Consider the following 24,579-nt stretch of genomic DNA (forward strand, 5'->3'; position numbering starts at 1 on the left):
CCTCATTTTGGAGAAGAGGAAATGGAAGCCAGGCAGGTGGTAGAACTTGCTTAAGGCTACACAGCAGAGGAGAGGAAAGCTGGACAATGAGCAGGTCCTGGCCCTCCAGGAGAGGTGTGTTGCAGGAGAGACCAGTCTGTCCCCAGGGAACAGCCGTCCCTTCGAAGGGTGAAGGGAATGTGGACAGGTGCTATGCTGGGCAGCCAAGGTGGGGAGGCGGTGGAAGATGCCAGAGGTGAAAGATTGCAGGTGTGTTCTAGAAACAGGTGGAGCCAGTATGTTGTGGGCGAGGACTAACCCAGGACTTCAATAATTGTAGGGTCCTCTGTAAGAAAAAGTAACTTTTAGCCGAAACCGGTTTGGCTCGGTGGATAGAGCGTCGGCCTGCGGACTGAAGGGTCCCGGGTTCGATTCCGGTCAAGGGCATGTACCTGGGTTGTGGGCACATCCCCAGTGGGGGATGTGCAGGAGGCAGCTGATCGATGTTTCTCTCTCATCGATGTTTCTAACTCTATCTCTCTCCCTTCCTCTCTGTAAAAAATCAATAAAATATATTTTTAAAAAAAGTAACTTTTAAATCCTACTTTTGCAAATTCTACAAAAACCATTGAACACAGTGCCAAGTCCTTCCAGGGCCCGGGCAGGGGCTCCTGCAAAGGGGTGGCCCTGAGGCTGGTCCTCCCATTGCAGGTGACAATCTCTGTGCCCAGGGCTGGGGACGGGGGGGGGGGGCGGGGGGCGTCCTAGAGTTCACGTGGCCAAACACCTGCTCGGAGCCTGGGTTTCAGCTGGTGCCGCCTCGTGGGGATGCGTAAACCAGGGCTCAACCTCGGGCCCACAGTGCAGGCAGCACACAGTGTGAGTGCAGGCAGCACACAGTGTGAGTGCAGGCAGCACGCAGTGTGAGTGCAGGCAGCACGCAGTGTGAGAGCAGGCAGCACGCAGTGTGGGAGCAGGCAGCACAGTGTGAGTGCAGGCAGCACACAGTGTGAGTGCAGGCAGCACACAGTGTGAGAGCAGGCAGCACACAGTGTGAGTGCAGGCAGCACACAGTGTGAGAGCAGGCAGCACACAGTGTGAGAGCAGGCAGCACACAGTGTGAGTGCAGGCAGCACACAGTGTGAGAGCAGGCAGCACACAGTGTGAGAGCAGGCAGCACACAGTGTGAGAGCAGGCAGCACACAGTGTGAGAGCAGGCAGCACACAGTGTGAGTGCAGGCAGCACACAGTGTGAGAGCAGGCAGCACACAGTGTGAGTGCAGGCAGCACACAGTGTGAGAGCAGGCAGCACGCAGTGTGAGTGCAGGCAGAGCGCTTCAGAGACTAGGAAGTGACTCCCGGGGGACCCCTCCCAGTTGGGCTCCCGCTCCCTTTGGCCCCTCAGGGTGCCTGGAACTGGGATCACAAACTGAGAAGCCTCCCCCAGCACCCAACCTCTCCCCTACCTGCTGGCTCCCTCTACAGGCCACTCTGGGTGGTTTCTAGGGTCAGCTGGTCTCTCCAGCTGAGCCTGGAGCATGTGGCCGTGGGCAGATGCAAGCAGAGCAGTGAAGGCAGAACTGAGCCTAGAACGGGGCTGGGGGCAGGAGGAGGATGCAGTGAGGTGCTCCGGGCGGGCGGGCAGTGTCCTGGCCTCTCCCCTGTGGTGCTGGGAGGCACAGAGAGCACAAAGCCCTTCTGTGGAGGAGCCCGCTGAGGACTGGAATGGGGTGCATGTGTGTGTGCGTGCATGCGCGCGTGCAGACACACTTTCTGAACTTATGCCCAAAAAACAACTGGGTATCAGTGGAGACTGGGCTGTGGTCCAGGGAGGAGGCCTGGGCAGAGTGAGCCACAGTCAGGAAGGGTGTCTGGAGCAGGTGCTGGGAGGGGGTCCCCGTCAGCCTGAGCCTTCACACAGACACGCAGCCACTCGGCTCAGCTGGCCACCAGCGCAGGGGGGCGAGGACGGAGGATGCCTGGTCAGGGATGGGCAGAGCAGAGGTGAATGAGCACAAAGCAGGGAGGGCCGCAGTGAGAGCGGGGGTGTGGTAGGCAGAAGCAAGGCTCCCAAGATCCTGTGTCCCAATCCCTGGAGCCTGTGAATCAGAATTTACAGGCAAAGAGGGATTAAGGACCCTCTTGGGCCTTCTTACCCTGACCATCCGTCAAGATCGGAAAACCTCACTCTGGCTGCTCCGTGGCATTCAGTACGGGAGCCCAAGCCCGAGGGCTGCATTCCTTGCCGCATCTTCTCTCCATATAAAAGGCTAATATGCTAAGTGTCCGTCTGGGTAATGCTGTCACATAGCAACGCCCGGCTTCCTCTCCCTAGCAACCACTAGCCTCCTTGCAGTTTCTTCAGCCCAGGAACAGGACTTGCTTTATAGCCAGGTGCAAACATTTCACACTGTAACCAAATGTCTGTGAAGCATTTTCCGTGCCTCATCTCATGTGATCCTCACAGAAGTCGTGGAGTAGGTAGATAGGAGACTCGGTAGAATCCTATTTTCTTTTCATTAGCCAGAAAACAGAGATTTACAAAGTTTAGAAACTTGACCCGACTGAAAAGAAGTAAGAACTAGTAGACCTTGAAAATGACTTCAGGTTTTCTCACTGTGCAGAACATAGTCAAACACTGCTGCAGTTACATATTTTACCCTTTGTTCTCCCTGCGTGATCTACAATAATAATCTGCTTCATGTTGGTATTTACTGCTGTGTTGCTGACAATTACCTGAAAGAGAAGTTGGGGTGCTTCACTGGGCTGGAAAAAGTTTAGCTACATCAGAAAGCAGGTCTAATTAAGCAGGTTTATTCTATATCTATGAAAGGCTAAGTTGACTCACGCATGTGCAATACATATAAAGCTCTCGCTAGTGCCAATGGCACACGTGTGTTTCGATCTGTCATTGTCGATCGTGAATTTGGTTGACACTTCTTTATAGAGAAAGGGCAAATAGTGATATTAAAGTATTTCTTCTAATTAATTTCCTTTCAATGTGCACGAATCTGTGCACCGGGCCACTAGTAGTTAATAAAAAGCCAACACTCAGCTGCAATCAGCTCCCAGGCTGTAAGTTTCCCGGCAAAGAGGTATTAAGTAGCTAATTGGCTAACTGTAGGGAGATGTGGACTCTCCACCTTGGCCCCGTGTAGTAATAATCATAAGGGTCCTTAACCCTGGACGTGGAAGGCAGAGGGGAGTCGGAGAAAGAGGTGTGAGGAGGGACAGTCAGAGTGCCGGCCGAGGACCCCCGTCTCCTTCCCCGGCTTGAAGTGGGAGGGAGGGGCCACGAGCCAAGGAGCAAAGGCGGCCTCTGGAAGCTGGAACAGTAAACAGGTTCTTGCCTAGAGCACGGAATGCAGCCCTGCCCACACCCTCATCTCGGCCAGTGAGTTCATTTCAGACTTCTGACCTCCAGGACTGAGACGGTGAGTGTGCTGTTTTGAGCCACCAAGATTGTGGTCACTGGTTACAGCAGCCACAGGAAACTAACCTAGTGGAGAGGGCAGAGGGCCTGGGTAGAGGAAGGGCTCCGGGCCTGCCAGGCCCCAGGTTGATGGTGCTCCTTGAACCACCAGGATGGGGTGTCTGTGCCATCGGCCGGCGCAGCCTCTCAGGTGAGTCCCGTTCTCTTCCCAGCTTTCCGGGCACAGGACTTCCCCAACCTCCAGACGATGCTCACCCACAGGAACAAGGCCCAGTGCAGCTTCCTGTGGGGTCCACAGCGCTCCAGAGGGCCGGCCCGACGCCGTCCTTGCCCAACAGGATCTGTGGGAAACAAACTGCCCTGCCCTGGCCCTGGCCCTGGGGAGCCCTCAGGGAAGGTTGAGAATCGCCCAAACCTCCCGGGTTCTCTGCCATCTCCCGAGACACTGCCCTGGGCCCCATCCCCAGGTGTGAGGAGGCACCTGGTGACAGGTGGCTCAGGGCCACAGGACAGGGACAAAGGCCCAGCAGCCTGTCACTCCTTGTTTCCCTGCCTCTCCGCAGAGCTCCTGCCTTGGTTCCCACCACGAACCCCAAACCTCTCTTGGACCTTCTTACTCGGACCAACCACCAAGATTGGAAAACTGCACTCTGGCTGCTCCGTGGGTGCAGCAGGGAGCCCGAGGGCCGCATCCCTTGGCGCATAGTTAATAAAAAGCCAACGCGCAGCTGTGACCAGCTCCCAGGCTGCAATCGCACACTCGCATTACTCACATCATAAACACCAAAGCTGCTGGAAACGGATTTTATTATTAATAATTCACATGGTACAAAACAGTCAAAATATTCAAAGGACATTTAGTAAAAGGCTTTGTCCAAAGGACAGGCAGAAAAGGTTAAGACACAATGGATGCTTAGAAAACAGGAGAAAGACAGGAGTAAAAACAAGTAATCTGTGTACACACACGCCCGTCACACCTACACGCCCCCTGGGCCCATCAGATAAGAATTCACTTGGCATCAAAACAGTGTGTGGGACTAGAGGACCAGAGGGCTGGGAGCCAGACGCGGCAGCCGGGGAGGGGAGTGACTCCAGGCTGGGGCACCTATTTATTATGACAAATAAGGAAGTCCCTGCTGCCGGAGGCAAGCCCACCTCGCACACCTGGAGTGTCGAACGTCATCAAGGGAGGAGGTGGCTCTGGCATCTGGAGACAGGCGGTTGGCATTTCCTCGCCCACATCCCACCAGGAAGGGGAGACAACGTGAGCCCTGTGCTGGCTGAGCAGGCGCCTCTTCCCTGCGCAAAGTCCCAGGAAGCTGAGCCAGGCCCCCCACAGAGGAGCCCAGGGCCAGGGAGGAGCTCCTGGGCTGGCCGTGCCCAGCACCATTCACCTTGGCCATTTGTTCCCAAGAAAGAGACCGGCTGCTGGGGTGGGACTTCCCGCATGGCCGGTCCCCGGGGCCAGGCCCGATGGTCACCTCTGAGGGGGGCCGGGCTCTGAGGGTGTGGGGTTCTCCTGAGTTGCCCCAGAGTTTACAGGCTTCAAGGAACCAAAGCAGACGAGTAAAAACCAAAACAAACCTGAAGCCCCGGGGGATTGGGAGCTTCTCCGGTGGGGGTGGGGGTGGGCGTGGGCGTGGGGGCCGGTGGGCCTGCGGGTCCCGGACAGCCCCTGCAGCAGTGACATCACCAGAGCTAGCAAAGAGGCACTTTCCTGCTGGTCAGTGTCTCCTGCCCACAGAGAGGCCTGAGTGAAGGGCACAGGGTGCCCTGCTGAGCTGGGCCCTGCCCAGCTCCCTCGTTCCATCCAGCCAGGGAGGGCATGAGTGCGGGCCTCTCCTCCCGTTCCTGCCACCTGCCATGGTTCAGCTCTGGAGGCCCCGGCCCACCCCGACAGGGACGGCCCGCCTGGCAGCATGCGTGGAATGCCGACTGATGAAATGCGGGGATGTGGTCATCAAAGTCCAGGGAACAGACCAAAGACACACACTGGACCTGCAGGTCCCAAGCCCTATGCCTCGACCTCCTGCCATGGGAGCCGCCAGTGGGAGCTTCAGAGCAGGGGACACTGTCCATCTTGAGAGGGGCACACAGGCGAGTCCCTGGGTGTAAGGGGGAGACTGGGGCTGATCAGATGGTCCTGAGATGGCAGCGGGGCCCACAGTGCAGAAGGGCAGGCAGGAGACGGACCGTGGGGATCCCTGAGCCAGCTGGGCCCAGCCCAGGCACCACCCCAAGCACAGAAGTCCCTGCTCCACGCTTCGAGGCAGCCTTCCCAACTCGAGGGCCACCCCTGGCCCTGCCCTCCTGTGCCCTCCTCCTGCCGGCACTGGCACCCCGGCCTCAGCTCTGCTCCAGGCGCTCGCTGGGCTGCACCACGGTGTAGCTCCCCTGGCCCAGGGAGAGCTGCCGGCTGAAGAAGGACGTGGTGCGCTTTGGTTTCACCGGCTTGATCTGCTCGCCTGTCGGGGAGTGAGGACCGGGGAGTGAGGACCGGGGAGTGAGGCCCGCACTGCGGAGAGGGCTTCCCGGGGAGGGCCCAGCCCCCAGGAAGCCTGGTTTGGGCTGGGCTCCCCTCTTCACATCTGCCAACTTTCTGGCCTCACTCCCCCAGCCCCACTCTTCCACCTGACGGGATGGGTGGGTGGACGTGTCACCAGCCCCCAATCAGAGGCAAATCAGTGTTTGAGTTGGATGCGGGGCCAGCCGTGGTACCTGAGAAGCTTTTGCTAAAACCTATTCAAGAACAGACCGAAGAAACCAAGCACCTGCAACCTGCAGGACGGCTGAAGGTGAGCCTCAACGAGGCAAAAGAACTCTTACAAGTTCACAATTTCAAGCAGGCGGCCAAGGTCAACACCAACAGCCATAAGTCATGTTGCTACGGAACCTGTGATAGGAAGCGGTAGAAATGCGGTAGGCACTCCACCTCTGTGATCTTCCTCCCCCTCAGCCGTAAGCCCAGCCTCATTCTGAGAAAAACATCAAACTCCAGTGAAGGGGATCCTCCAATGTCCCTGACCCCCCCCCCCCCCCAGCTGCCACGGTCATCAAAAGGAGTCAGAAACGGTCACAGCCAAGAGGAGCCTAAAACACGTGACAACTGAATGCAGTGTGGGGTCCAGATGGTTCATGAAATAAAGGACATGAGGCTACACTAAGGACTTCAGTTAATAATACAATCAGCCCTGGCTGGTTTGGCTCAGTGGATAGAGCATCGGCCTGCGGACTGGACTGAAAGCTCTGGGTTCGATTCCAGTCAAGGGCACATGCCTGGGTCGCAGGCTTGATCCCCAGTGTGGCGTGTGCAGGAGGCAGCCAATCAATGATTCTCTCTCATCATTGATGTTTCTATCTCTCTCCCCCTCTCCCTGCCTCTCTGAAATCAATAAAAACAAACTACAATATCAATATTGGTTCATCAATTACAATATATATGCCATGTTAATGGAAGATGTTAATTTTTAAAAATCAAGCAAAAAAAGGGAAAACAGGCAACATAAGTGAATAGTAATTCATAAAGAAAACAAATGGTCAAGCACATAAAAATGGTCCAACTTCACTAGAATTCAAACAGCAACCCACACGCATCTCTCCCTGGACAATAACACTCACCACCTCCCAGACGTGAAAGACTAGGAACTCCCAGTGCCCGCACGCCAGGTGTGGGCGCAGAAACGACGACCTCATCTGCGAGTGGCCATGCAGACCTCACCAGTCCTTCCACAAGGGTCCTGTCCACTGCAGACACTGGGAGTTCCTAGTCTTCACGTCTGGACAGTCCTGTGTGAACACGTCTGTGGACGCAGCAGTGAGAAGGGGCAGAGCAGGACTCTCACCACCAGGACCCCAGGGGCCTCTGTTCGGATCACAGAGCTCAGCTGTGACGCTCACACCCAGCCCTCCTCTCAGCCAGAGGCTCCCGGCCGTCCCTCCCCTCGAGCTCCCCGAGGCCTGCAGACTTGTACACGAAGAGGTCACTCACCCTCCTCCACATAGTCGATGGTGGAGAGGTGCTGGATCCGGCTGCACACCACGCTGCCCTGTCTGCGTAGCTGGGGGCGCTGAGTGGGAGGTGGCAAGGAGCCGGGGGCGGAGGAGGGACCGGAGGCGCCCTCCTGGGGGGCAGTGGGCTCTGAGGCCTGGCTCAGCTCGATGCAGTACTCGATGAGGCTGCTCATCAGTTCAGCCTGGGGAAGGGAGAGGCCAGCGTGAGGACTGGAGGGGGAGCCAGGGCCAGGCCCAGCCTTTCAGCCCCTGCAGAGAGGAGCCAGATGGCTGTCCCTGCCTCTTTCTAGTCGGGGAGGCACATGAGGAAACAAATACCATTCACACAAGAAAGCCAGTGGAGGCAGGTGCTCTGTGGGCCTGCGGGCAGGGCAGGCGTCCCACCTGAGGTGATGTTAGGGGTCCGTCCTGGGGCACGAGTAGGGGTCCCAGGTCTGGGAGGTGGGTGGGAAAGAGAACATTCTACTTCGGAGGCACAGGTCGGGAAGGCAGCGGCCGCAGCGGTCAGGGCAGGCGGGGAAAGAAGCCGGTTGCTATGGAGAGGATGAGATGCGGAGGGGAGGACGGGGCCAGGCAGGCCTTTGGGCTGAAGGAACTGCATGTGTGTTGGCCGGGAAAAGCCTGCAGGCCCATGAGAGGAGGAAGGCAGCAGTGAGGTCACAGGGGAGGGGTGGGTGGCTCCCTCTGAGCACATTCTTCAAAAGTGAAGCCTTCTCAACAAATGTGAAACAACACATCCTATACAATAACTGGCTAATATGCAAATCAACCGAATGGTGGAATGACTGATCGGTGGGGGGCAGGGCCAGTGAGCAGGCAGTACCAGGCCAGCCAAGATGGGTGCCAGTGGGCAGAGGGAGGGGATGGCGATCGGGGGCCAGCAAGGACCCCGGTGGTGACCAGCAGCGGCGTAGGGGTGATTGGGGGGCGGGGCCAGCTGCTCATCCCCTGATTGCCCTGCCGGTCGCCTCCTGCAGAGGGAGGCCACTGGTGATGGCGGCGATTGGCCTGCTGGTAACCTCCCACAGAGGGAGGCCAGACTGCGGCTTAGGCCACTTCCCCTGGGGAGCCATCAGTGGGACATCCCTGAGGGCTCCCGGATTGCAAGACAGCGCAGGCAGGGCTGAAGGACCCCTCCCCCCCAAGTGCATGAATTTCCATGCACCAGGCCTCTAGTCTATATATATAAAAGGCCAATATGCTAAGTGTCCCTCCAACCGTCCGACGGGTCACTATGATGCACACTGACCACCAGGGGGCAGACGCTCAGCGCAGGAGCTGCCGTGACGTGCACTGGCCATTTACAGAGAAACAGCACCGTGGACCTGGCGCTGACAAAGCAACACTCAGCTTCCCCCAAGTGGGACACGGGCCCCACCACCACTCTGGAGTGACAGCCACCAAATCACAGCCAACACTGCCGAGACCCCACAGCACAAAATGTGGCCCACAGCCCAGCCCAGCCTGGGAACGGTCACTGTGGGCGCCTGGTAATGATGTCACGTAGTAACATCCGGCTTCCTCTCCCTAGCAACTAGCCTCGGTGGAGTTTCTTTAACCCAGGAACACAACTTGTTTTATAGCCAGGTGCAAACATTTTACACTGTAACCAAATGTCTGTGAAGCATTTTCCGTGCTTCATCTCATGTGATCCTCACAGAAGTCCTGGAGTAGGTAGATAGGAGACTCAGTGGACTCCTAGTTTCTTTTCATTATCCGGAAAACAGAGATTTAGAAAGTTTAGAAACTGGACCCAATTAAAAAGAAGTAAGAACTGATGGACCTTGAAAATGACTTCAGGTTTTCTCACTGTGCAGAATATAGTCAAACACTGCTGCAGTTACATATTTTACCCTTTGTTCTCCCGTGTGATCTACAATAATAATCTGCTTCGTGTTGGTATTTACTGCTGTGTTGCTGACAATTACCTGAAAGAGAAGTTGGGGTGCTTCACTGGGCTGGAAAAAGTTTAGCTACATCAGAAAGCAGGTCTAATTAAGCAAGTTTATTCTATATCTATAAAAGGCTAAGTTGATTAGCACATGCACGATACATATAAAGCTCTCGCTGGCGCCAATCGCACATGTGTGTTTCGAACTGTCATTGTCAATCGTGAATTTGGTTGACACTTCTATTATAGAGAAAGGGCGAGTAGCGATATTAAAACATTTCTTCTAATTAACTGCCTTTCAATGTGCACGAATCCGTGCACCAGGCCACTAGTGTTATCAAAGGAAAAGTGCTCAAATGTCGGTAAGCACAGTCTGGGCATAGGGCAGGGATGTCAGGGGCTGACAGATCCACAGACAGAAAGCTGTCAGTGGGGGGTGTCCCTGTCAGGCTACACGTTTACTGGGGGCCCACCTTGTGCCAGGCACTGCTGTAGGCAGTGAGACACAGCAGGGACTCCGAAGAACAGGACCCACTGTGGGGAGCGGGGTGGCCCCCTGGTGACAGATGTGGCCTGGACCTGCCTACCCACAGTGCAGCCCGAGCCTCTCGGAGCAACGCAACCCACCCTGGGCCCAAACCCTGCATGGTCCAGGAGGAAGAGCCAGCGTCCTGTTCTCCAGACCCGCCTCCTTTCCCCACCAAGGGAGTGGGCAGTGGGCTGGGCAGGCGGACAGAGGGCCCTGAGCTGCAGCACAAAGGAAAGCCCTCCAAGTTCCTCTAGCACAGCGTGAGGCTCCTGAGCTCAGGGCGACAGCCATTACAACAGCCACATTCAACACAATTTACTATCCCTTCACGATAAAATGCAGCAAGCCAGGAACAGAGGGCACTTCCTGTTCATCTATGAAACACCCACAGCTAACACCACACGTATGAGAGCGGGACTGAACGCTCTTAAGATGAGGAGCAACTCAGGATGTCTGCTCGCAGGGACTCAACTCTACTGGGGGCCCGAGTGACTGCCATCAGGCCAGACAAGCGGCATGCAGATTGGGAAGTCAGATACCCCTGTCCCTACTCACAGACGACAAAACTGTCAACATAGAAAATCTACAAAAAGCTACTAGAACTAGTGAGTGAGTTTAACAAGCTTGTAGGGCATAGGACGTGTGGGTAACAGAAGCAATTGCATTTCTATACACCACAATGAACATCTAGAAATTGAAGTTATTGAAGTTTAAAACACACCACCTACTATGCAGTTTCAAAAAGCTGCATAGCACCAAAAAGAAAAAAGAGAAAAAGAAATAGGGATAAATCTAATAGAAGACGTTCAAGATTTATGTGCCAAAAACTATATTAGTGGAAGAAATCAAAGACCAATAAGTGGAGACAATACAAATAAACGACCTGGATGACTTAAAAACATCTCTGCAAAAGACATTGTTAGGAAAACGGAAAGTCAAGACACAGACTGAAAGAACACTCTTGCAAAACCCACATCTGATAAGGGACTGGTATGCAGACTATGTAAAAGCTCACTACTCAGTAAGAAAACAACTCAATAAACAAAGGACAAATCATTTCAATAGACACTCCATCAAAATAGACGTATGGATAGCAAATAAATACATGAAAAGATGATCACATCATTAGTCGTTAGGAAAATGCAAAGTAAAACCACAATGGGTCTCTCTCACATCGATGTTTCTGTCTCTCTCCCTCCCTTCCACTCTCTCTAAAAATCAATGGAAAAATATCCCTAGTTAGGATTCAGAAAACACACACACACACACAAAAAAAACCCCCACATAAATGACACATCACTATTACAAAGTAATGAGAATGGCAAACAAGCAAATGAAACTGACAGTACTAAGAGCTGAGCAAGGACACAAGTGTTTGGAACCCTCAGACACTGGTGGAAACGCGAAATAGGACAGTCACTTAGGAAACAGCCTGATAGTGTCTAGTAAAGCCAATCACATGTTTATCATATAACCCGGCGATCCACACCCACGTGCTTACAGAAGAGAAATGAAGGCATAAGACCCCACAAAAGCCTGTGCACAAATGTTTACAGCACCTTTATTCACAAAACCCCCAAACTAGACACAATCCAAGCATCCTCCCGCGGGTGGAGAGCTCACCTGCAGTACATCCACACAGTACTAATCAACAACAGAAAGGAACGCAATGGGGATGAATCTCACAGCATGAAGCTTGGGGAGAGGCCAGGCTCAGAAGGCTGCAGACAGTGTGGATACTGTAGGGCTGTACCACAATTTATTTTCATCAATTCACAGGTGATGGACATTTGTGTTGTTTCCAATTCTTTGGTTATTATAAACGAAGCTGCTCTGAACACTACAAGTCTTTCTGTGAAACATCTTCGTTTCTCTTGGGTAAATGTGTAGGCACTGTATGATAAATGTATTTATAGGACATTTTGGAGAAAGAAAAACTCTAGGGATAGCTAAGGGGAGGTGTCAAATAGCGGAAGAGATAACTCTGCAATCAGAAGAGGAATGTACAAAACCATTTTAAAAAGGCAACTCCAAAGGAAAACTGGTGACAGACTTCAACGAAGAGTCTGTCCAGATGATGAATGAAGATATGAAAGGTGCTGAACATCCTCACTGGGGGGCGGTGGGGAATGCCAACTGAAGCCATAAAGAGCTTTGGGGTGACAGAAATAATGCCAATAAGAGACGGGCAAAAGATGTGAATGGCTGGTGCAGCTCAGTTGGTTTGCGTGGCATCCCACACACCGAAAGGTGGAGGGTTCAATTCCTGGTCAGGGCACATACCCAGGTTTCAGGTTCAGTCCACAGTCGGGGCTTGTGCAGGAGGCAACCAATCTCTCTCTCTCTCTCTCTCTCTTAAAAAAGAAAATATGAACAGGCCTTTCACCTCTAGGAAGATAAACAGCAAATAAGCTGCTCCATAGCTTGTCTGTGGTGGTGGTAGTTGTCAAAACTCACTCTTAAAATGGATGCATTTTATTGTAAATTATGCCTCAATGAAGTTGAATAAAAAAACAAAAGAAAATAATTATAAGGAGATACCACTACTCACCCACCAGAGTGGCTAAAATGAAAACAAAAAGGCTGCTAGCCTCGGCCCATATGGCTCAGTTAGTTGGGTGCTGCCCTGTGCACTGAAAGGTGGCTAGTTCAATTCCTGGTCAGGGCATATACCCGGGTCGTGGTTCGATCCCCAGTTAAGGTGTGAGTAGGAGACAGTTGATCAATGTTTAGCTCTCACATCAATGTTTTTCTCTTCCCTCTCCCCCTTCCTCACTCTCTAAAATCAATAAAAATTTAAAACCAACCCCCCCGCCCCAGACTGATAACACTAGGGGTCGGAGTTTGTTTTATCAAGCTCTCATCTACCCCCGCGAGTGCAGACTGGTGCCTCCGCTTTTGAAACTGGCAGTGTCCACAGAGGCTGAGCACGGCCCACTGTGACGCAGCCACTGCACTCCCGTGGACCCAGGTAAGCAGCACTGCCTGCAACAGTCCCGAACCAGAAACCAGTGCCCATCAGCTACAGAATGAGGAATCAAGACTGAGCTCACGGACTCAATGCTGAGCGAGACCCCAGCCACAGGAACACCCTGGGGGAACCCACTGCTAGAAGGTTCCAAGACAGACAGAATGACTCTGGCATGATACAAGGCAGGACTGGGGGGTATTTCTTCAGTGGGGGAAAGGGCTGGAAGGGTGCTTGAGGGGTCTCCTAGGGTCCTGGCTCTACTTTCTAATCTGAAAGGTGGCACATGGGTTTGTTTGGGGAAAATTTATTGAGTTATACACTTAGGGTTTGGGCACTTTCCTGTATGTATATTATAATTCAATACAATATTTACTTAAAAAAGAGGTCTGAAGTAGTAATGTAAAAATTACCGTCATCAGCATAGAGATGGGGTAGCGGAGTGGTCAAAGCCGTGAGAGGGAAGAGCTCCTGGACATAAGCAGGGAGAGAAGTCCCTGGAGAGGCCCCGGAAAGGAGGGCCAGCAGGGGACAGGAGGCCAGAGGTCGGGGAGCTGCAGCAGGGGACAGGAGAGGGGTCTCCAGGAGCACAGAGTTAAGCTGAGACAGAGAAGGAAGACAGACACCTGTGCACCACCCAGGCAAGGCAGAGTCTGCTGGGCTTAGAGCAGGGGGAGGGCAGAGTGCAGGGGGAGGGCAGGGAGCAGGGGGAGGGCAGAGTGCAGGGGGGGGGCAGGGAGCAGGGGGAGGGCAGGATGCAGGGGGAGGGCAGGGAGCAGGGGGAGGGCAGGGTGCAGGGGGAGGGCAGGGAGCAGGGGGAGGGCAGGGAGCAGGGGGAGGGCAGGGTGTAGAGGGAGGGCAGGGGGCAGGGGAAGGGCAGGGAGCAGGGGGAGGGCAGGGAGCAGGGGGAGGGCAGGGTGCAGGGGGAGGGCAGGGGGCAGGTTGGCTGCAAAGGGTTGAGGGCCGGGAAGGGAGACTCAGAGTGGAAAGCCTGCAGGGTCTAGGGGCCCCAGGCGGGGCAGGCGGCTGTGGGATGTGTGCCTTCAGGGACAGTCCCTGGGCGCTGTTACCTGCAGAGGGGCTGAGAGGACAGGGGGGAGGAACACCATCCTGACGGGCCCTGTGGGAGGGCAGCTCTCCAGGAGGAGGGGAGGGGCGGGTTGGGGGTGAGGTGGAAGACCTGGTGCTGAATGAACTGGACAGTAGATGAAGGTGCTACAGGTGCAGAGGGCCCTGACCTTTCTGTGTCTGCCCCTCATCTCAGAGCAGCCAACCCTCAGGGGCCTCAAGGACAGAGGGAGTTGGCGGGGGTGGTCGCACAGCACTGGGAAGCCCTCAACACACAGCCGCCACCGGTGTGTGTGACACTCCAGACCAGGCCCAGCTAACTGCGAGGGTGGCTCCAGGCCAGTAGAAGCCAGCGCCCCGGTCTCCTGGACCTCAGCGGCCCTCTCAGCTCCTTGCCAGCCTGGAGCCTCCCATAGGCTGGGACCCCTTGAGCCGAGCCTCCCCCGGCCCCACCCCCAGTGCAGGCCACCCCACTACCTGCTTGGAGTAGATCTTGAGCAGCTTGTTGACGGGGGTGCCCTCATTGCTGCCATCGAACTCCAGCCACAGGACAGACTCCTCCTCCTCGGGGGACGTGTGGTCCCAGGACAGCTCCTGGAAGCGCAGGCCCAGCAGGACGTGCTGGTCCGCGGGAGAGGCAGAGCGTGGACCCCTGGGCAGAGGTCTGCTCCCTGCCCCACCTGCCTCGGCGCCACCAGAAGGGGACTCCTGGCTGTTTAACACTAAGGCTGAGTCTGAATTCGTGAGTTTCTCCAGGGAGAGGGGTCCCTGCTTCCATCAGACCCTGGAAGGGGGCGGGTCCAGGGCGGATGACACCCTAACCACAGTGCGTCTCTCCAGCGGGCCAAGCCCAGCAGGGCAGTCACGTGGGGGAAGAGGCGAGGGGGAGGGAGGCCCAGGAGGTGGCCGAACTGCTCTGCTGGCTGCGGAGGGGCTCCTGTGCAGGTGTAGAGAAGCTGCCCACAGGGCGGCTGCCAACACCCCCTTCTCCACAGGCAGCCAATGCAGGTGAGAGCAGGACTCGGACCGCCCAGGAGGGCTCCTGGCCGTGGGCATTTCTGGAAAACCAGCAGCTGGTCACCCGCCATTGGAGGGCAGAACAGCCAGGCCTGACAGAGTCCCTCCCGTCAGAGGCCTCGTCCCAGCTGCGGCCTCCCTGCCTGGGCAGCCACGGCCCCGCACACCGGGCTGACCCAGGGCAGACCCAGAAAAGCCCTCCCCCTGCACTCTGTCCTCCCCCTGCACCCACGACAGTGAAGCCCAGGGACAGCCAAGGGAGGGAGGGGTCCTCTCGGACGGCCACCCATCCTGCCCCAGGGCCAACCGCAGGCCCAGGGAAACCTGGAGGCCTGGGTAAGGACCCCACTCCCCTCCTCGCCACTGAGACCCCAGGTCCCACCGCAGAGGAGCCGGAGGTACCTTCTCCCTGTTGTCGATGACATGCACACCCTCCAGACTGATGGCTACAGTCACCGGCTTCCGTCCGCCCCGGTGCAAAAAGCTCTGCGCTGGCTTGTCGACCTCGCCGTGGAAGAAGGCACACCTGGGGGAGGGGAGCTGGGTCAGCCTGCCCCTCCAGCACCAAGCAGGCGGCTCAGCGTGTGGTTCCTCCGCCAGCGAGTGCTCTGGCCAGGCCCTTTGGGTGACTGAAGGCTAAAGGGCCCCAGGCATCAGAGCTGGTGCGCAGGACGGGGGGGTCTGAGCAGGCAGGAGGTGGAACTGAGCGGCACACAGAAGGGGCACCACAGGCAGAGGGCAGAGCGTGAATCCGGGAGTGGACAGAGCAGGTGATGTTAAGGGCGCCGCCAGGAGCCCGAGGACCAGGGCTGAGGCTGCTGGAGGTGGCCAGGCCGGGTCAGGGCTGGGAGAGCCCCCGCCCCTTCAGCAGCAGAGAGGGGTCAAGGCTGCACCTGCTTGGGGCCCACGAGGGGCAGGAAGTGCCCAGGGAAGCAGCTTCGGGGCTTGACCAGGAGAAGGGGAAAGGGTGAGTGGCCTTGGGATGCCACCCACTGAGCTGCCAGCCTCTCCCTCCTGCCCGCCGTGTCCTCTCCGCGCCTGTGGCTGCCCTGGCCCTCCCCGCTTGCCCTTGGTGAAGCCAGAGTCCTGGGTAGTCCCACCTCTGTGACTGGCGGCACTGGCGCCGTGGGCGGGACTGAAGACAAGCGCTCACCACCTGCAGGTACTGAGCGCAGCCTCCGTCAGTCAGCCCTGCAGTCTCACGCCTGGGAGACTTCACAGGCCTGGCCAAGGGCGGGGGAAACTGAAGCAACCGGAAGAGAGGCCACTCACCACCCTCAAGTTTTCACTCTACTGGGCCACCGTATCAGCACACACTTCCTGTCACTGAATTTAAAACCTTCTGTCCCCACCCCACACACACACACGCTGCTCATTCCACAGCATGGCTCCCTGGGAAAGCTGGCTACACTCACTCTCCCCACCCGCCGCCTCCTCCACCATGCTGGGGCCAAGGACAACTGTCAGCCACACAGGAAGTGTCGAACTTGACCTTGAAGCAGCAGAATGGGAGGCTGGTCCTGGACACCGCCCTTTGCTTGGCTTGTAGAGTCCCTCCCGCCTTGCTGGCTGGGTCCTCCTTCCGTCCACACTCACCTCCTTGACCGTCCCTTTGGTCCCTGATTTCAAACACCACCCACGTGCGGATGACCCCCAGTTACTACCAAACTCCAGACCCAGAAACCAAAACGCCGCCTCGGAACAGCCACCTGGGTGTCCAGCGAGCGTCTCGGGCCAGAGGAGACCCAGGGCTGTGGCTGCGGGACGGTGCTCACCCGTAGTAGGGAAGCTCGTGGCACTTGGTGAGGTAGGCCTGGTAGTGGGTCCTCAGCGACGCCTCGCACTCGCTGTCGCTGCCGACGGCTTCCTTCACCTGGCGGTAGGCGCTGAGCAGGCCCTGCTCGCTGGTCCCAGCCCTGGCCCCACGGCCCCGGAGGGCAGCAAAGAGCCCGTGGCCTCGCTTACACAGGTGGGCAGGGAGGAAGGAGTCCAGCCTCTCCCTGTGGAGGAAGGAAGATGAGGCTCAGCATGAGGCTCCGTGGCCGACGTGCTCATGGAGGGGAGGGCAGCCACGAACTGCCACGGGATCCCACTGCTGCCACCTCACCAGCACACCTGACGGGCGAGAGGCCTGAAGGAAAAGTCAGGAGATGAAGAGCCCAAACCAGGCCCGCCCCAGAACCAGGCTGGGCTGAAGGGTTCCACACAACGTCTGGGTCGTGAGTAAGGAAGTTGTGGATTCCTGAACTAGTGGAACTTTCACAACCAAAAATGGTACAAGTGACCCAGAGCTACCAATGTTTTATTCTGCCAAAGAGGGATGTAAGAAAACATCAACCTACAATCCATGGGTGCAGGTGCCTGAAAGAAAGCGCATTTGCACTTACTCACAGAGGAAGGAATCTGGGCCTGACTGTGTCCCTCCCACCCCGGGCAGCCCAGCGACTCCAGGCTGCACACTGGTGGCTCTGCGTAAGCCACAGCTGGCCTCGTTGTCTGCGCGCTGAGCGCCCTCGCCAAGCCTCGCTTCCCACCTGTAACCTAAGGACGCTGGTGTCTGCACCCACGGAAGGGCACTGGCATGTGTCAAACCAACATCCCTGCAGATGTCGTTTCTGCGAGGAGGGGAGGGTCTCTGCTGGGGCTTCCAGAGGACCACAGCCCAGCCATGGGGGCGGGAGGGGGGGAGAGGCCCAGCCGCAGGGCGGCGTGAGGAGGGGTCACCCAGCCGGTGTCAGGGCCAGCCCTCAGGCTGAGGCCTCCTGACGCCAGGACGCTGCAAGACCTAAGACCAACTGTAAGCAGGATTCTGGGGCGAACCCTCCCACCCTGCACCCCGGCCTCAGGCCACGCTGGCCTTCACCTCAAGGTGCAGGCCGTGGGCTGGCCAGGCTGGAAGGGCCCGAGCTGCACGCGGCACACCAGGGCGCCCAGGGCCTCGCAGTCCTCCACGTCGCAGGGGTACCGTGCCGCCAGCACGTTGCCCTTGGCCTCCTCATAGAGCAGCCGCAGGACCTCCTCGTCGTGGATCTGTGTGGCAGGGAGGGGCTGCTCAGCTAGGTCAGGGCACCCGTGTCCAGGGATGTAGGGACAAGGGGAGGCTAGACCCAGGGCACCAGACCTGCCTGGGGTTCGCGGCCTCACCTGGAGCTCCCGCCGCTTTGGGAAAAACACGTTCCTTCGGAACTGCAGGGAAGGCTCGTCTGGGGGGAGAGGCTGGGGTCACTGCCCAGCCCTCTCCGGACTGGCCCGTCCCCGACCCCCCGGCTCTCCAGCCACGACTGAGGAAGCCTGAGGGCTGTGCAGAGTGGGGGGGTGGCTGATCTCGACAAGCTCGCTGACCTCCAGCCCCTCCTCTCCTGGGCTCCCTCAGGTCCCCGGGCTCCGCTGCCAGGAGAGGCTGAGGGGCCTGGGAGCCGGGGCTTCAACCCAGGTGGCCCTGAGGCGGGGCCGCGGGAGCACGCTCACCTGTGGCCACATCGTCGTCCGGGGCGTCGGTGAAGCGCAGCAGCAGTTCCGGCCACTGGCGGCCCAGCTTGTAGGGCTGGTGCTTGGGCTTCAGCTGCACCTCTGCAGGCGAGAGGGAAGCGACCCTGCAGCCTCTGCCAGGGCGGCGGGACAGCGAGTGCACGGCCCGGGGCACACGCAAGCACACACGCAACTGCCGCCCGCCCCTCCGCAACACGATGGAGTCACGGTCAATGTCAACAGAGCAGGTACTAAAAGTCCAGAACCATTTAGGGGTACGCTCTGCAATGCCCCATCCTCATTGCATCCAGAGAGAAAATGAGGCTCAGAGCGGTTAGGTTGCTTGTGCAGTCATACAGCAGAGGCAGCCCTTGACTGTTCTCTACCGCTGCCAGGGTAGGCAGAGCCGAGGCTGCGCACAGGGCAGGTGTGGGTGGCAGTGCAGATGGACCTGGCACTGCCATTAGGAAGCAGAGCCCGAAGCTGGTAACTGAGAATCCAGGGGCTGCCCTCCCCTGGCCCTGGCAGAGCCTGGTCTCCCCCACAGCCCCCACCTCCAGCCTCTCCCTGGGGAGCTCCAGGTGACCTTCCGACCTGCACACTCCTGGCCTCCGTGCCCACGATGCCAGACCGCCCAGCTCCCCCCATCCCCTTCTCTCGCTCCCTCTCCCACTCAGGCCTCCGTCAATCACTTGAACATTCCCAGTTCGATCTGGACTCACTGAAGCCCAGAGGGACAGGGCCTGCCCAAGGCCATCAGAGTTAGTGGCTGAACCAGAACAGAGCTCTGCCCACTGAGCCTCCTGCTCCACATTTTTATTTATTTATTTATTTATTTATTTAAATATATTTTTATTGATTTCAGAGAGGAAGGGAAAGGGAAGAGATAGAAACATCAATGATGAAAATCACTGATCAACTGCCTCCTGCACACCCCCTACTGGGGACTGAGCCCACAACCAGGGCATGTGGCCTTGACCGGAATCGAACCTGGGACCCTTCAGTCCACAGGCGGACGCTCTATCCACTGAGCCAAACTAGCTAGGACCCCACACTTTAGACTGCAGGTTCCCTGGGAGCAGGGACACCTCCGATCCTACTCCCACTGTAATCCCAGCATCTAGACGGCTGCCCAGAACGAGGGGTGGGCTCTGCACTCACTTGTGAGACGAATGACTAGCTGCGAACGTGGACACACTGGAGGAGTGGACCTGAGGCAAGGGTGCTTCCTTCTGCCTATGGCCCAGCCCGACCAGCCTTAAACTCCCAGCCCCAGCAGCTCAGAGAACTTCCATTCTCAGAACAGGACTCTGCTGACCCCAGGGTCCGACACATTTCCAGATGGGGCCTTTCTGCCTGGAAACTGTCACCCAGACACACGGTCCCTGGAGCCCTGTTCCATGTAGAGTGACAATGGCACTGAGAAGGCCAAACCCTTCCAAACACCCAGCTCACAGGAAGAGCAGCTTTGGCTGACGGCGCCCCCTCCCTGCCTCACACCTCGCTCTGGGGGTGGGGGAGGGGGTGGGGCAAAGGTTCTGAGGGCCCAGTCAAAGCTCGAGTGGCCTTTCGGTCTCCCTCAGCCCAGGGAGGGAACGAGGGAACAAAGTGGGCACTGACTTCCTGCGGGGGCCTTTCGCCACCCTCCTCCTGCGAGGCAGGTCCCCAGGGCGACCAGGCCGCAGGGCCACACAGGCGGTCCATTCACGTCCATGAGGGGGAGCAGGAATGTGATGAGGAGGGAGGGGGCAGAGGAAGTGGGAGGAGGGAACAAGCCGTGTCCAGCTGTAGGGACAGGAGCCTGAGGCAGGGCCGGCCATGGGAACCACCACCCCCAGCTTTTCAAAAACACAAGCCCAGGGGCCCACAGTCCTGGCCAGGAGCATGGAGGGCGAAGGAGGGGCAGCTGGGCCGGGTGGGGAGCAGCCGGAGGAGGCTGGTCAGCAGGAAGAGGTGGGCGAGAGCAGCAGCCGGGCAGGAAGCTCCAACTGCTGGGCAGGGGGGGGGGGGGACAGGCACCCACTTCCCCACCAGGCTAGCTGACCCCCGCCAGGGGAGAGGCACAAACCCCAACCACTAGGGACCCCAGGGATCAGTCACCCCCTTCTTTTTATCTTTATTGACTAAGGTATTACATATGAGTCCCCCCACCAACCCCCACCAGTCACCCCTTCTTGTCCCTATTCCTCTATAAGGAAAGAGAAAGTTTAAGCTCAGAAAACATGCCTGGCCCTGGCTCCAGCTGGGGTGCTTCCTTCCCCGGCCCTCCCCCTGTCCAAGCCCGGAGGCTGGAGGCCCTATTCAGAGGCCCCAGGGGACCCCCAGTCCCCCCCTCCCAGGCCTGAGGGTCTGGGGAGCCACTGCCCTCAATCCCGCGCTATCCCCGCCTTGGGAACCTCAGCCTGAAAGGGCAGGACACTGGTGGTCACAGGCCAGAAACCGAAGTCAGCTCCCACTCGGCCTGCCTTCCCCACCCTCAGGGAACGTCTCATCGTCAGCGGTGGCAGCTGCCCGGGCTGGGTACCACCCTCCTCCCTGCCCTCAAGAGCAGACGCAGTTCAAAGAGGTCAGCTGTGGGCCACCCAGGCTTCTGTTCTGACTTTGGTCCTACCTCTCGCTGGTCCCACCACCCCAAACTTCAATCTGGGCCACGAGGATAAGGTGAAACTCTGCTCACGAAATGCCAGCTCAGGTGGCGGCACAGACCATGTGCTCGGGGCGTGCAGACCATTCCCCTCCGTCTCCTAGCCCTCCTCCTCCTAGCCCTCCTCCTCCTGCCCCAGGCTCCAGACTGCTGAGGTTGCGAGCAGCTGGGCCCCTCCTCTGCCACCAGCAGAAAGGACGTGGGGGCAGAGGAGCCAGGCATCCTCTCAGGGCTCTGGGCCCTCAAAAGGGTGGACAGACAGCTCCAGGACCCACACAAGTCCCACCTTTCCCTGTGAAAAGTGGCCACAGGTTCTGGAAGCTGATCAGTAACCTTCCAACCTTCCCGCCTGGGCTTCTCATGGCCAAGCCTTACCCAGCAGAGGGGACACCAGCCAGAGCGCGAAGATCTCCAGGGCAACGTCCGGGAGCTGCAGGACCTCCCGGATGGCGCGGTGCAGCTCGTGGGCACTGAGGGAAGGCAGGTTCTCCACTGCCAGGGGCACCACAGTGTCATCCGCCAGATACACCAGCACGTCGGCTGCTGCGGTGGAAGCCAGGCAGGGTCAGCTGGGCCAGTGCTCAGGCACAGGCATGTCCCACTGGGGCTGGAGCCCCCACTCTCCACCCTTGGGTGACCTAGGCTACACTCCAGAGACAGTCTCCAAAGGACCCTGTGAAGAATCCTGTTAGGATTTATTCAAGATGCTCAAACCGCCCAGAAACCCAGCAACTCTGCCCCAGGGACTGGTCCCTAGCCCCCGAAGGTTCAAATTAGGGCTGGCCACACACACACTCCCCTGGCAGCCCCAAGCGCTGTTCCGTGCATCCTCCATGAAGGAGAACATCAGTGGGGATGGAGGCAGATGGGCCTAATCCATCAGATTTACAGCAGTTAGTGTATCAGGTTGGGAGGGGGAGAGCTGGGGACCCACTATTATCCTAGGGCCGTGGTTCCCAACCTTGGCTGCACATTAGAATCACCTGGGAATCTTTTTAAAATCTTGATTTCTGGGCCTCATTCTAATGTGCAGCCAAGGTTGAGAACCACGGTCCTAAGGCAAGTTGCTGTCTCTCTCTGGCCCAGGCTAAGATGGGAGCTGAGGTTCAAGGCCAGCCAAGGGCAAAGCAAGATCCAGGGCTCAGCTCCCTTTGAACCCTTCAAGGCTCAGAACGCAATACCATGGTTTCAGGACAGGCCAGGGGAAGGACAAGTTGAGTCTTCCCTGTGACAGCCTCTGGGATTCCTATTTGGAGCCCAGAGCCACAGGGAGACCCTTGGAAGAGCAGCCAGATGCAAACCCCCATCCCTGGAACCGCAGCTGCCCTGAAGGAGCACTGAGCGTGGAGGCCAGTATATTCCGGTTCAAGTCCTCGGCCGGCTCCTGGCTAGCTGGCTGACTTCGGCAGGTCAGTGTGAGTTAGGCTGCCTCACCCATAAAGCCGGGCTAAGACCCCTCCCTCAAAGAGTGGAGGTGAAGCCTGTGAAAGGTGAGGGCGTAGCTCATCATTAATACAAGGGAAGGTGCTTTTTAGATCCCCAGTCTGTTCCCCAACAGCTACTTTCTTTTAAAAAAAAAAAAAATGTATTTTTATTGATTTCAGAGCGGAAGGGAGAGGGAAAGATAGAAACATTGATGATGAGAATCATAGATCCGCTGCTTCCTGCACAACCCCTACTGGGGATCGAGCCTGAAACCCAGGCATGTGCCCTGACCAGGAATCAGAACTGTGACCTCCCGGTTCATAGGTCAACGGTCAGCCACCGAGCGACGCTGGAGGCCTCAGGTACTTTCTTGGGGAATCATCAAATAATTTGCAGGAGGCTTAGATTCAGACCCACATTCCGGGCAGGGAAAACCAAGGCACCGAAGGCTCTGGTTTCCTGTGACACAACCTCTCCAGGGCCCAGTTTCCTTCCTATAAGATGAAAATAATGACCCCTGCTTTCAAAAGGGTGTTTGTGTGAAAGAAATCCAACAAAGAAAGTGAGTGTGTCACTTTTCATTCATAAGACTTGAATTTCACAGCTACGTGTGACAAGCTCATTTTACAAAGGAGGAAAGGGAGATTCCAGAAAAGTACCGGACCTGGCCAAGGAGCACAGTTGGTTAGAGTGGCATCCTGATACGCCACGGTTGTGGGTTTGATTCCAGTAAGGGCACATATAATGAATGCATCAATAACTGGAACAACAAATCAATGTCCCTCTCTCTCTCTAAAAATCAATTTAAAAAAAAGTTTTAAAAGGAGTACCCAGCCCTAGCTGGTTTGGCTCAGTGACTAGAACGTCGGCCTGTCGGCTGCTGGACTGAAGGGTCCCGGGTTCAATTCCAGTCAAGGGCACATGCCCAGGTTGTGGGCTCACCCGGGATGGGGGGCGTGCAGGAGGCAGCCGATCAATGATTCTCATCATTGATGTTTCTCTCTCACTCCCCCTTCCTCTCTGAAATCAGTAAAAATATATTTTAAAAAAAAAAAAGAGTACCCAACTTGTAGCCTAGTAACAGTACCCAGGACCTCAGATAGACGTGGGTCACTTTTCCACACCTCAACGTATTTTATTTGTTAATGAACACAGATTCTCTTTAATGGAGCAGATGAGGAGCCAGGCCACCCCTCCGGGCTGGGGCCCTAGGAGGGGACACCGGGGAGATGGGGACAGGAACCCACCTCGGGCTCCCACGGAGGACACACTGCTTCGATGGGACCGCTCGGCGGGGCCGGGCCCGGCACTGCCGTCTGTCCCGTCCATCTGCGGAGGGAACGAGAAAGGGCAGTCACTGGGGGTCCGGGTTGGGGCTCTCGCTGAGGAAGGAAGGGGTCCCGGGGGGATCTGCGACAGTGAACACCGGCGGCTGGAGGCGGTGTGCGCAGAGGAGAGGGGTGCGGACGCGGGTCCTCAGCCAACGCCAGGTCGGGGCTGGTGGGAGGGTCAGGCCCTGGCGGGCAGCAGAGGGTGGAAGCCCGGCTCGCCCGCAGCCCAGGCAGGGAGGGCACCGCGCGACCTCGGGGCGGGGGCGGGGGCGGGCGTCGCCGCGCTCTCACCTCGCAGGGACGCAGTGCCAGCCGCCTCCGCCCCGGCTGCTGCCTGGACTCCGACCCCCAGCTCCGGTTCGGCTCGGCCGCCCGCCAGGACTCCGACTCCCCGCCTCGGGCTCCAGCTCCGGGGCTGCGACGCGGAAGCCCGGGCAGAGGAAGCGCCGCGCTGCAAGCCCCGCCCCCCGGCCCGCGGGAGCCAATGGGAGCCCGGGGCCGCCACGCACGCGCCCTGCCCGGTGCCCGCGCGTCCACGGCCGCCCGCGGTCCTGCGCATGCGCAGGCCTGGCAAGCCTCGGTCACACCCTGGGATGGCCGCGCTGCGAACCCCTGTGACCAAGGCCGAGTGGCCCCCACACCGATGGCCTCTAACAAGGTGTGGGAGGTTCCAGGCAATCGGGGATCTGGGCGTAGTGACTGGGCCTGTTCCCCTCCTGGCACGCGGCGGGTTCACACTGTGCTGCGTGCTGGGTGCTGGGTGCTGGGTGCTGGGTGAAGGTGAAGGTGACCCAGGCAGCCGCCTGTGCTGCAGC

General features: G+C 57.7%; 1 protein-coding gene and 1 long non-coding RNA gene across 3 annotated transcripts; one reads left to right on the forward strand and one right to left on the reverse strand.

Annotated features, from left to right (window-relative positions):
* Nucleotides 1-321: 321 nt before the first annotated feature.
* On the forward strand, nt 322-6,915 carry LOC132241422 (uncharacterized). The gene is made up of 2 exons (XR_009454502.1): nt 322-3,413; nt 3,625-6,915. It is a non-coding gene; the product is annotated as an uncharacterized LOC132241422 (long non-coding RNA).
* Nucleotides 4,203-24,190, reverse strand: FRMD8 (FERM domain containing 8). Of its 2 annotated transcripts, XM_059710109.1 has the most exons (11): nt 24,056-24,190; nt 23,681-23,762; nt 21,384-21,551; nt 18,365-18,466; nt 18,041-18,099; nt 17,760-17,926; nt 16,672-16,896; nt 15,299-15,422; nt 14,357-14,500; nt 7,401-7,605; nt 4,203-5,877 (listed from the first exon to the last, which is right to left on the reverse strand). In XM_059710109.1, the coding sequence occupies exons 2-11, from the start codon at nt 23,760-23,762 to the stop codon at nt 5,759-5,761; spliced, it is 1,395 nt and encodes a 464-aa protein (XP_059566092.1). In that variant the 5' UTR covers nt 24,056-24,190; the 3' UTR covers nt 4,203-5,758. The 2 variants fall into 2 exon arrangements, with proteins under 2 accessions (XP_059566092.1, XP_059566094.1); XM_059710111.1 differs by lacking the exon at nt 21,384-21,551.
* Nucleotides 24,191-24,579: the final 389 nt, after the last annotated feature.

Source organism: Myotis daubentonii, chromosome 9 (assembly GCF_963259705.1).
Source record: "Myotis daubentonii chromosome 9, mMyoDau2.1, whole genome shotgun sequence".
Lineage (NCBI taxonomy): Eukaryota > Metazoa > Chordata > Mammalia > Chiroptera > Vespertilionidae > Myotis > Myotis daubentonii.